The sequence below is a fragment of the Moschus berezovskii genome, chromosome 1 (assembly GCF_049115385.1).
Source record: "Moschus berezovskii isolate FMDL1 chromosome 1, NW_MosBer_1.0, whole genome shotgun sequence".
NCBI lineage: Eukaryota > Metazoa > Chordata > Mammalia > Artiodactyla > Moschidae > Moschus > Moschus berezovskii.
This window is the reverse complement of record NC_142460.1, coordinates 19,213,138-19,225,768: the sequence shown is the minus strand read 5'-3', so window position 1 is coordinate 19,225,768 and position 12,631 is coordinate 19,213,138. Positions and strand designations below refer to the sequence as shown.

The 12,631-nt window shown below is 47.2% G+C and overlaps 1 protein-coding gene across 3 annotated transcripts in view; it reads right to left on the bottom strand.

Moving 5' to 3' along the window:
* Positions 1-491: 491 nt before the first annotated feature.
* RCAN1 (regulator of calcineurin 1) overlaps positions 492-12,631 on the bottom strand; it is a 117,070-nt gene continuing 104,930 nt past the window's right edge. The window contains exons 1-4 of one of the 3 annotated variants that reach the window (XM_088835559.1): positions 10,637-10,804; positions 7,264-7,437; positions 4,523-4,682; positions 492-2,254 (exon numbers count right to left, since the gene is read on the bottom strand). In XM_088835559.1, the coding sequence (XP_088691685.1) occupies positions 2,082-2,254; positions 4,523-4,682; positions 7,264-7,437; positions 10,637-10,723 (594 nt within the window). In that variant the 5' untranslated portion in view covers positions 10,724-10,804 and the 3' untranslated portion in view covers positions 492-2,081. Of the gene's footprint in view, positions 2,255-4,522; positions 4,683-7,263; positions 7,438-9,596; positions 10,552-10,636; positions 10,805-12,631 lie in introns of those variants that run through there. The other 2 variants (XM_088835561.1, XM_055420870.2) reach the window with 2 other exon arrangements.

Sequence of the window (12,631 nt, the reverse complement as noted above, 5' to 3'; positions counted from 1 at the left end):
GTGGGCATGTTCTCAGTCATGTCCGACTCTTTGCCACCATGTGGATTATAGCCCGCCAGAGTCCTCTGGCCGTGGAATCTTCCATGCAAGAATACTGGAATGAATTGCTATTTTCTACTCCAGGGGAATCTTCCAGACCCAGGGATGGAACCCGCCCGTGTCTCCTCTGCCTCCTGCATTGGCAGGTGGGTTCTTTACCACTGCCCCACCTGGGAAGCCCATTGTTTAGCAGAGCTGATGGCAAAAGGGATGCTCATATCAGCATCCTCTCCCTGGACAAAAGAAACACTCCAGACTTCTGATTTCAGTTTTATCCATTTTCCTCTTTGCTACGTGATGCCCCATTAGAGTAGCCGACAGCCTGTGAACCACGGCTAGGAACTGGGAGTTTTCAAACCCAGACTGATAAAGGAGTGCATCCTTCTGAGACTGCAGAAGTCAAAGGGCTCACAGGCTGACCCTTAGAAATAAAACAACGGAAAGCTTTTACATAAAGAGCATATTGTGATTTATTAGAGAATGCAGTTAAAAAAAATATCTCGAGGTTAGCCTCTCCAGTTTAAAAGCACTGAACTAGGAACACTTGAACGGCTATGCAAGCGTCTCTTGCTCATTTGTCCCCCACGCCCCACCAGGTCCTGTAAACAGGGTTTGGGGACCATTCAGTCAGTTTCTTGATAGGAACAGCCAAACGCCTTTGCTTCTTAAAGAAAGCCCTCTTCCCCTTTTCCAAAGCATGCACTGTTACTTGGCGTTAGGCATTTCACAAGGACAAACATTGTTACAGTATCATAAGGCCAAAAGGGAATACCCATCGACCAGACATACACAGGACACTAGAAAAAAATTACAAACGTTAACCTGGTGTGACAGCCCCACCAGGGTTAATGGGAAAGGCACTGCACCCTTCTCACATCCACTATCCACTTCACGCGCTTTGAATTCAAGTCCCCTCAGATGTCTGAAAGGCGTTTTCTACACACACAATTCACGGGGAGGTTAACACATCTGACACTAGTCTTCCACGGCCATATATGTCTCACCCAAGTGCACAACAGGTGTGAATCTATACTATCGGCTTTATTTACAAGTTTATCTTGATGTTTTAGTGGGGGTAAAAAAATTAATGATCTCAACTGACTATTCCCCCCGAAGAGGGTTTTGGCTATGATTCATGTTATATAAACCACCACGTCAAAGAAAGAAATGAAACCCACGTATTGTCTGATCTAAAACATCTAAACTAAAATTTCTCACCCACTAGAAGTTGGCAGTGAAAGTGCTATTTTTTTAATTTATAAGCGAAACGCTACACAGGAATTCCAGATCGACTTCTTTTGCAAAAGCACAAGTTGTTGGTTGCATTGGACAGGATGCGGAATGGTGTGTGTATTCCGTGTAGAATCCCCTCCACCCCACCGTGGGTGCCCTTGCAAAGACAGTCATGAATCTGGAAAAGTGATAGACTGCAGATGCCTTCCTATCTCCCCAAAAGATGTAAAACAGCAATGGCGCAACTCTATATACGAACGAAGGTTAGTTCTGAGAAATCAGTAATATACATGCACAAACATCAGAACATGAAGGGGGAAATGAAACGCTACAGTTCCCACGTTGCACTGTTTCTTTCACAGCCTTTCTGCACCAGAGCCTCGTGGCTTTGCGTGGTGCCTTTTCCCACCAGGAAAGAGAGAGAGAGTCTACCTTGTAGAGTGATTAGACACAAAGACTCTCCCCCGGCCCGCGGATCAATCTGCCCCTGGCCAAGACAGAACCTACCAGAAGAGAACAAGTACAAAACACTATCGTTACTGGTTTTCTCGCGATGCTCCCAGATGTCCTTGTGCGATCACCTGAAACTCAGTGACCGGCCTGGGGCATGGCCAGGAGCCACGAACAGTGACTGAGGCGCAGCGTTAGGACCAGGGGACGAGCCTCGGTTCTCTTCTGAGCAACGGGAACTGGAATTTCCGCCACAGCGGTCACGGCTGCCGCCTCCAAAGCTGTGGCCGGCCGCTTCCTCAGTAAAAGATGCCTTCTCGCGAGCATGGTCTGGAGCACGTCTTCGTCCGGGCGCCGGTTCAGCTTAAGTGGATGGGCGCGTACTCCGGCCTCCTGGTCTGGATAATTCTGGGCTTGGGTCTCTTCATTCTTTCCACCTCGTCTTCTTCCTCGTTCTCCTGATCGCTCTCACAGACGTGGACCACCACGCTGGGGGTGGTGTCGGTGGCTGCGTGCAGTTCATACTTTTCCCCTGCGGAAAGAAAATAATTGCAGGGTAACTCAGGCAAAAAAAAAGGTGAGGTGAGAGCCAAAAAAAGCAAGCGCAAAGGGATGTGCAGGCAGGAGTCAGCTCGGCCGAGCTTCTGTGGGCATCCACTGGGGACCGAAGGACACAGCTAGACACACTCTGGACTGGTGTTTCTTTGGTGGCTCCTTGGCTCAGACGGTAAAGCATCTGCCTACAATGTGGGAGACCCGGGTTCTATCCTTGGGTCAGGAGGTTCCGCTGGAGAAGGAAATGGCAAACCGCTCCAGACTCTTGCCTGGAAAATTCCATGGACTGAGGAACCTGGTAGGCTACAGTCCATGGGGTCCCAAACAGTTGGACATGCCTGAGCGACTTCACTTTCACTTTCTTTATACATCTCAACACTGCAAATGACTCTGTTTTCAAACACTCTGAGTCCAGGCATATGACAGGTATAGAAGGAATGTATATTTAATTACTCTTTGCATGTATGGGCTTCCCTGGTGGCTCAGAGGGTAGAGAATCTCCCTGCAGTGCTGGAAACCCAGGTTCAATCCCTGGGTTGGGAAGATCCTCTAGAGAAGGAAGGGCAACCCGCTCCAGCATTCTTGCCTGGAGAACCCCATGGACAGAGGAGCCTGGTGGGCTGCACACAGTCCGTGGGGTTGCAGAGAGTTGAATGTGACTGGGGGACTGAGTACTGACAGGGTGAACGAGCTTCAGTATTCTCAGAGGCAGAAAGTTAAGGTAGAGGGTCAGATATATCACTCAAAATCTTGGTCAAGATCCTCTTTACAAATCTTTTATCTCCTACCAAGGAGGCACAATCCAGAAAGCAAGGGGACGGGATCACATTTGCAAAATCTTTGCAATCTTGTTGGCTGAAAAGCACAGCTGAAATATGAATTACTATTCAGGCTCATTGTTGGGTAAACTGAAAGCAAACTGACGTCTATTCTCTAAAAGGGCTTCTCAAACAAGACGTCTGTGAAAAAAAGCGGTAGGTTCTAGAGTGTAAAGAATGTTCATTAACAGCACTTCCCGCCCTCAGGACAGTTTGACTCCTTTCTCCAGGTGGACGTCTTCCTTTTCCCCTCTCTAACATTTCAGAAGTTCCCAACCCTGGGCTCTGCTAATGCACCTTAGCTTGGAGCTGCTCGGAGGAACACTGGCACTTCCAACTTGACCTTCATGCCACAGTGAGCAGCGGGTAAGGTGATCTTTGCTTTCTGCCATAGAGGGAATTTTCTGTCTGAGAGTTGTTAACAGCAATTTCACCTTTTTCATATGAAACTGCTGATGGTTCAGGAAAACAAAACTCTCCACTCAAAGGAACATCAATCAAGGAGAAAGCTGATGGCCTCGGTGTTTATTGCATTTGCCCCATGGATAGGGCAGAAGTGGGGCTCAAACCTGGTCACCCCAAGACCCCTGCTTGCACCTTCCGGCTCACCCAAACCCTGTCGATAGGATGGGAACCACCAACATTTTACTGTTTCCAGAAAACAGATACTGAGCTCTACCGATGAGCCAGGCATTGTATGAAGTGCTTTTTACATGATGATCTTATATATTGCTCACAACTCTACCAAGAAATACCCATTTTCTGGATGAGAAGCCTGAGGCCAGAGTATCTGTCTTCCCAAATGCGCACACCTTTGTCCCTTCAGAGGCACAGAACCTCTTCCTTCCCTGGCAAGTTCAGAGGGTGGGCACCCCTGCCTGTGGGCCTGTGTGTCTGGGGCTCCTTCTCCTCTTGTGACTATGGGTCTCTGACTGCTCACACCTTCAAACGGGCAGGTGAGGACCGGGCCCATGGACAAAATTCCCTTGACTAAACATGAAACTGAACGGAAGTGGGGAAAGGCCCACTTTCCCCTTTCCAAAGTGCAACAGCTCATCCCCGCTTGGGGCGACAGGACCTGTGAGGGGGGTCTTGGGTCCCCCACCCCCCACTGTGGGCTGTGCTCAGTGGGTGAGGGGAGGCAGTCACGTGATGAGATGCAGAGAGTTCACGGTGATGGGTCCCCAGGGCCAGCTTGCCCTCTTCCTAAGGAAGAAGGCCAGAGGCAGGCGGGTGTGCATGCTCCCCGGCAATGGGTGGCCCGGATGCAGAGGCAGGAAGCCAAACAGAGACAATTCACAGCACGCGCTGGCATCCATCCGGTGACGGGGTGAGAGGGGTGCTCGATGGATGCCCTGGGCAAACCTCTCCATGTGACCTCACCCCGACACACACACCCCCAGTCCTTACCCGAGGGCTCGGCTTACCTGGCCCCAACTTGGAGATAGCGTATAAAAGGTCATAATTTATGACGGGAGTAGCGTCTTCCACTTGTTTCCAGCCGACCGGCGGCGAGGCGGGAGGAGAGATGAGGAACTGTTTGTCTGGATTCGGAGGGGCCAGGTGCGAACTGCCTATGTGTAAAGTCTGGAGGAGAGAGGGAGGAGATGTTTCTCAAAGCGGGAAGGACTGAGAGGCGTGAGGGTGCCTCACGACCGCCTGCGGAAGACAGGGGTCAGGGACGCAACCGTGTCCACAGGCTCAGCCCGGGATGGATCGCCGTTCACCAGCGGCGGGGAGACGGAACACAGATCACCATGCAAACGTCATTAGAGCGCCCTCCCGGGATAGGGACTCATAGGCACTGTGGACCACGAGAAAGGATGCTTGGCCTAGCCTCACTGGAAAACACCCTGATGCTGGGAAAGACTGAAGGTGGAAGGAGAAGGGAATGACAGAGGATGAGATGGTTGGATGGCATCACCGACTCAATGGACATGACTCTGAATAAACTCCGGGGGTGGGTGATGGACAGGGAGGCCGGGAGTGCTTCAGTCCATGGGGTTGCAAAGAGTCAGACACACGACTGAGTGACTGAACTGAACTGAGACTGATAGAAAATATACAGAGGTAATTTTAGTACAGATGGAAAAAAAAATAAAGCGCTGTGGCCGAGGTCAGAAGGGATCTCAGAACCAATTGCCTGCTGCTCTTCGTGTTACGGAGGCATTACAACATATCACAGACACTCCAAAGGCTAAGCGACCTCCAGGACAGACATCAGTTTTCAGGGGGACAAAGCAGGGATGGGGACTTGCCACACTCTCAGGCTTCCCTCCCCCTTTGGGGCTCTGAATCAGATGCCAAAAGGGAGGAAGGAAAAAAGAAATGCACCTTCTAGGATGTGTGCATGCGTGCTAAGGTGCTTCAGTTGTGTATGACTCTTTGCCACCCCATGGACTATAGCCAGCCTTACTCCTCTGTCCATGGGGATCCTCTAGGTAAGAATACTGGAGTGGGTTGCCATGGCCACCTCCCGGGGAATCTTCCCGACCCAGGGATTCAATCATATCTCTTCTGTCTCCTGCAATGGCAGGCAGTTTCTTTACCACTAGCACCACCTGGGAAGCCCAGCTTCTAGGATACATATTTTAAGAAAAAAAATTATGATAAGGGACAATAACCGAGATCCTGGTTCTGGGGGCTTAAAAGTTATGCCAGGGAATGGAGGGCTGTTAGGAGTCATCTTACATTCAAATCTGGCCACTTTGGATTTTCTTTGTTCTTTAGTATCCCGTCCCTCCTTCACCCCCTGCCTAAAAATTTCACAATGAACATGTCTTTAATAAACCAGAAAAGGTAGTGGGAGGGTCTAAGCAATCACTTATAGGGAACCGCACCAAACGCAGAAGGGCATTTGTTTCCAAGGATCTGAGGTCTAAGGCTTGGATCCACCAGGGGGCAGGGCATCCGGCTTCAATTTACCCAGGCAGGGCTGGCAAGTTTGCCTTCCCCACAGGGTCCGGAAGCTCCTCTACAGGGTCTGCCCCAAGAATTCAGGGCCCCCAAGGGGGTCTCTTTCACCAGGGAGTAGGAGCTGAAGGGCTCTTGCCCTCTTGCCAAGCTGTTAAGACTTCTATAACATCGTCAAGTGGAAATTTATGAGCTGCCTGGAAGGTGGGTGGTCTACCATCAACAGGGGGAGGGGGCAGGAAAGGGGCGATGGGTAGGAGGAAAAGCAAACCTGCCCTGGAGCCCCCTACCCTACCTGGGACTGCCCCGGTGCCCGGATCCCCGCTTACCAGAAGGATTTCTTCCCAGAAGGATTTCTTACCATTTCGCTACCTGCCTGATGAACCCATTTCCCCCCAACTTTCAGACCGGACCTGGCAGCCCCTGTGTTGATGTGCGGGGCGGGTTTGCAGATACAGGCTCTCCAAAAGTGAGCAGGCTACTGAGCCCTGCTCAGAACCTGCATAAGGCCAGAACCGCTCTAGTCTGAGGTTCTAGCAAAGTCACGCCCACCACCCTGTGATCCTCCACCTTCCAGAGTCAGGAAAAGACTTTCCCATCATCACTCAACTCAAGAAGGTCATCTATGAGGTCAGGGATCAACTATACCCCGCTATCTTCTTAAAATAGGGGACGTGATACATTTCTAGTATGAATTTTGCCCTTCTGAAGATGATTTCTTGGAGTTTTCAATCAACATATAGGTAATGGGTGTTAGGAACTTCCCTGGTGGGTCAGTGGTAAAGAATCCACCTGCAATGCAGCAGACCCAAGTTCGATCCCTGGGTCGGGAAGATCCCCATGAAAAAGAAATGGCAACCCACTCCAGTATTTCTGCCTGGGAAATCCCATGGACAGAGGAGCCTGGCGGGCTACAGTCCATGGGGTCACAAAAGAGTTGGACACGGCTGAGTGATGGTAACAACAACAGATATATACACTGTTTTATGGGAAAGCTGGTGGCTCAGATGGTAAAGCGTCCGCCTGCAATGCGGGAGACCTGGGTTCCATCCCTGGGTAGGGAAGATCTCCTGGAGAAGGAAATGGCAACCCACTCCAGTATTCTTGCCTGGAGAATCCCATGGAAGGAGAAACCTGGTAGGCTACAGTCCATGGGGTCACAAAGAGTCGGACACGACTGAGCGACTTCACTTTCTTTCACTTTAAGGGTGAGAGGGAGAAGGGGGAAATGTGGGTATCAGTGAAATCCACTCACCTGAGCAAAATATAATTTCATTTCCTTTCCAAGAAATTCAGTCTTATGTAGCTGGAGTCTGGCATCTGCTGCAGATAAGGGGTTGCTGAAGTTTATTCTGACCCGTTTGAAGCTTTTAAAATACTGAAAGGTGATATCTTTGTCATAAGTCCTAAAGAGGGATTCAAATTTGGCCTGAAAAATAAAAAATGAAAGGAATTGGAATCTACCTGCACATGACCTTTGACTGGATGGCTTCATCACAGTTCTTATGGAGAAACTGAATTGTTTCAAGAACTTCCAACTTCAGATCCTATTGTTCCATGATCCTCCCCAATCCAGTGAACGTCAGTTCCACCACTCTGCTTAGGACAATGCCCTGTCCATCAAATATTACTTAGGGCTTTCAAACACTGGAGCTAGTTTGAAAAAAAAATTTTTTTTAATTGAATTGGGAAACAAAAAAGTTAATTTAAAAAGGCTTGCATTTCTCTCTCTTTTTTTTTTATGCCCTATAGGTGGTAAAGGTACATTTTCCCTATGGTTGTTTGCCTTTTTTTCTGTTTTTTTTTTTTTAAATTAGAGGATAATTACTTAACAGTATGTGATGGTTTTTGCCATACATCAACATGAATTGACCAGAAATATGTCCCTTCCTTCTTGAAGCCCCTCCCACCTTCCTCCCCACCCCACCCAACCCCTCTAGGTTGTCACAGAGCACTGACTGTGGGTTCCCTGTGTCTTACATCAAACTCCCACTGGCTGTTTTACAGATGGTAATGTATATGTTTCAATGCTGTTCCTGCAAATCCTCAGATCCTCCTCTTTCCCCACTGTGTCCACAAGTCTGTTCTTTATGTCTGTGTCTCCTTTGCTGCCCTGAAAATCAGATCACCCGTACTGTTTTTCTAGATTTCATACATATGAGTTAATATATGATATTTGCCTCTTTCTTTCTAGCGTATTCACTCTGTATAAGAAGGCCTTGCATTTCTTAACGTAAAGGAAGCAGTTTAAAAAAAAAAATTCCCAGTGGTATTTTCCCATTCAGTCTGTCATTTTTTAACTCTCTAAAATAGTACTGGCTTTTAAAAATGAATGTACTGTCAAAGACCTTGTTTCTATACACTGGCTTTAATACAGGTATGCATTTAGCTCTAGTGTTTAAGAACTAGTGAACATTGTGAAACAGCATGAGATATTAGAACTGAAATGCCTGAGTTCAATGATTAAAAGCCTAGGTTCAGGAGAGTGTTTCATCAGCTCCTGGGAAAAGTTCTGCAGGAGCACCGCCCCCCACTGGGTTGGGTCCTGAATGGGGTGTCGTTTTGGGGAACTGGGAGACCACTGTCATCTTTTCCAACCAGAGGGGAAGGTGTTGATGGACAGTCTTGAAACTTGCAGGAAGATTGTGCAGGGGCTGTCAGTTACCAGATTTCTGAATCTTTTTGCAGACTAAACTCTGGGGATGGTGAGAGGCCGATGGGGGTGGCTGAGAGCGGGGCTGGGGCAGGCAGTGTGTCCTCTACCCAGGTGACTGGCGAGACGAGGAGGCCTGGAAGGACCCTGGAAATCTATAGAGAGCATGCTGTTTCTGCACAGGGCAGAGAGGATTCCAGCAGAAGAGGCGAACGTCCCTGAGACTTTTTGGTGCTAGGAAGTGGAGGAGGGGATGGGCCTCCGAATGGATGGGTGGTTGGTCAGTTTCTGCTCCATCAGGCAGGGCTCCACGGGGCAGGGATGTGGGCAGGGCCTGCTTTCCCTCCTGGCTGGCGTCTCCACCAGGCGAGTGGGAAGAGCTCACAGAGTTTCTCTCTTCCAGTTCCCTGGCTTTTCTTTAGTTGATGGAAAAGTCTGTGACTTTCCCAAGAGAGGTGTCGCAGAGAAACAGGAGAGCGAACGTGCAGCAGATGGTCAAGCTTCGAGTTAATCTGGCCGCGCGTGACTCAGTTGGTCTCCGCCCCTCTGCGGAGCACGGGTGAGTCCGGGGCGTGAGGGTGTCTGTGCAGATTTGGAATTTCACACGACCTCATCCATAGGCACTGTGACCAACTGTTTTGAGTTATGATTCATAACTTAAGAGAGATTACTTTGATGGATATTTTTAGACGGCAAGTCAGGGCTGAGGACCAGAGCGCAAGAGAACCCACACCACCTTGTTAATTTCGTATTGCTCTCCTACCGTTCTTTTATAAAACAATCTTATTTGTTATTACAGTTGTTGGGTGGCATCTCTATTCAAATGAGTAAACAGTTATTTTACTCACATAAGGCTAACATTAAATACATAGACTTTGTAGTACGTTTACACATAGATTGGGCTTCCCAGGTGCCGCTAGTGATAAAGAACCCACCTGCCAATGCAGGAGACTTAAGAGACGTGGGTTCGATCCCTGGGTCGGAAAGTTCCCCTGGAGGAGGGCATGGCAACCCACTCAAGTATTGTTGCCTGGAGAATCCCATCGACAGAGGAGCCTGGCAGGCTACATACAATCCATGGGGTTGCAAAGAATTGGACGAGACTGAAGCTACTTAATAAGCACGCACGTACATATAGACCATGCTCTAATATCGGGTTAAAAAACTATGATTCTGGCTGTAAGCAGACGACATGATTAGGGAGTTAAACTTGATTAAAAAAAAGAAAGAAAACTAGTCTCAGTATGGCTTTAGGTATAAGGATATAACATGATCACTGCCCCCTAAAGAGAACACACAGAATTCATTCATATACAGCCTTGTTTTAGAGATCAGTTAGAGCTTCATAGCTACTGATGGAAATCTTGGCATTTTAATCAAATGAAGAAGTAAAGCATAGTAGTTAAAATCACTAGTTATATTAATAACCATTGATGACAGCTGCTTTCCAGGAGGCAGGATATTTAACTTATCTATTTATTATTTGCTATGGGTGCATTTTCTCCACCTGGAAAAACCTAGAAAGTTGAAGACAGGCCCTTATAATTACTGCAAACATTTGAATATCTCTACAATAGTGATTTCCTAAGACAAAATCAAAGTATCCTGAACTCTAGATGTCAAAGTGAAACATTCTGTGCACTGTCAGAAAAGTCCTCCCTCCAAAAGTTTACTTACAATCTACACAGAATGAAAAAAACAAACAAACATCATGCTGAACCCTGCCTTACTAACTGGCCAAGGGACACAGATATTTTTAAATACTGAGCTTTAAAAAAGTCCTTCAGAGCTAATTCCTCAGGCAACACCTTTTGATTCTGAAGGCTCAAAGCATTCTGGGTACATTTCAAAAACCCCCCAAACCCACAAAGAGAACCACACATCCCCACCAACTATCTCAGCTAATAGTACCAATTAACATCATGCTTTGAAAACTGTCTCAAAAAAAAAAATCACATTATATCAGAAGCCTTACCCTGGTTTCACTTTCGCTGAAGATCTCACTGTTTGCCACACAGGCAATCAGGGAGCTAAAACTGTAGTTAAAATTTCTAAAGTGCATCTTGCTTTCTTACAGTGAGAGCTACAGCGACTCGCGCAGTCAGGCCCCAAGTGGATGGAGTTCCTTTACTGTTAGGCTCTTTCTCGAGCTGGCGCTTATAAAGCAACAAGGTCCGGCTCCCCCGCCCTCCCCAACCCCAGGGGAAAAAAAAGCACCGCTTCCAGGGCATCCTGTTTGGACACCAAATTCCTGAGTCAAGCCCTGCCTGACTCGCAGGCGGACAGGGACAGTGTAAGTTTCTTCTGGAAAGAGGTGACGTCAACGCCTTAGTCATTTTCCCTATGCTAATTAACTTCGCTTGGGGAGGGTGGAAAAAACGGCCGAGGTCTGCTTTGCAGCTGTTTTATCTCTCCCTCTTGCAGCATAGTTTCCACTGGTAGTAATTCCATTCAGCCACTCAGTCACCAGGCTCCGCCGCTGAATGGGACGACCCTTCTTAGGATGGAAAATGTGACAGACAGAAGGAGGAAGGGCTACAGCAGTAAACAGTAATTACCCTGCGGGGAACTTTCAAGGCTTGGAGAAACCTGGAAACCGAAGTCTTGGGGAATGGTTTGATCCCTGTAATTTCCTGAACACTTAAATCAAAGTTTCATACACTGGGATATTAGAGAAAACATTTGGAAATCTGTCTTGGTCAATGACCTCTGTTTTATAAAGAAAAAAAGTAGAATTCGTTTCGAAATGTGCCCTGTCCCCCCCCACCCCCACCTTTTTTTTTCTGATGAAACTTTATTGGATGAGTGTCCTAATTCCCACTTGCATTTCATAGTGAGAATGTGGGAAGCGATCCTAAGATTTTCGTTGGAAAACTTTATAATTGTAATCGGACAACTAGGAATAGGCAGCTCTTTGATGATTTTCTAACGCCTACTGAATTCGGAAAAAAGATACAAAAACGTTTTAGAGTAATGTGAACCTCTGAAGCTGAGAAAGAAAACATTAAGAGGCTGTCTGCTTGGAGACTCAGAGGCTGTTTTCGGTTTTGTTTTAAATAGGAAAGGATGAAGAAATAGAAAGAATGGATAGTACAATTGAAAAGCTAGTTCAGTTGGCTTTTTGCAGGTAAGAGGTCTGGTCTAGAAGCAGCATACTGGAATAGCAGGATACCAGTTGTTTGAAAAAGCTGCAACTCCTTTTTCCCCCCAAATTTTCGTTTTACTATTATTTTTTAAATTGGAGTACAGTTGATTTACACTGTTGTGTAAGTTTCAGGTGTATAGTAAAGTGATCCAGTTATGCGTGTACGTTCTCTATTCTTCTTCAGATTATTTTCTCATGTCAGTTATTACAGGATACTGACTACAGTTCCCTGTGCTGTACAGCAGGTCCTTGTTGCTTATCTCTCCTAAATGTTGTTGTTGTTTAGTCACTAAGTCGTGTCCAACTCTTTGCAACCTCACGGACTGTAGCCCACCAGGCTCCTCTGTGCATGGGATTTCCCAGGGACGGATACTGGAGTGGGGTGCCATTTGTTTCTCCAGGGGAATCTTCCCGACCCAGGGATCAAACTCGAGTCTCCCACATGGACAGGCCAATTCTTTACCTCTGAGCCACCAGGGAAGCCCTTAATCCCATTAAGATGCTGCAACTCTTTGAACTTTCAAGTACCTTGTCATTTTAGGTCCCTATGGCGGTTGAGTGGTAGGTTCTTCCCACTCTCCCCAATTTCATTTTCACCTAAATGCAGTCACGTTATTTATGAAAAACATTCTCTAGTATAGAGGCACACGTGGACAGATACCTCTTAAGCTTCCAAAAGTTAAATGGAATCCTGCTGTTCACATGTAAAAATTAACTTCAAAGATTCATTAAAGTCAACCAATAATGAAAAGAATATATGCAACAGGAAAGAGCAAACTGGAGTATTTATCCCTCCATAAAAGGAAACGCAAAGTCTTCCTGGAT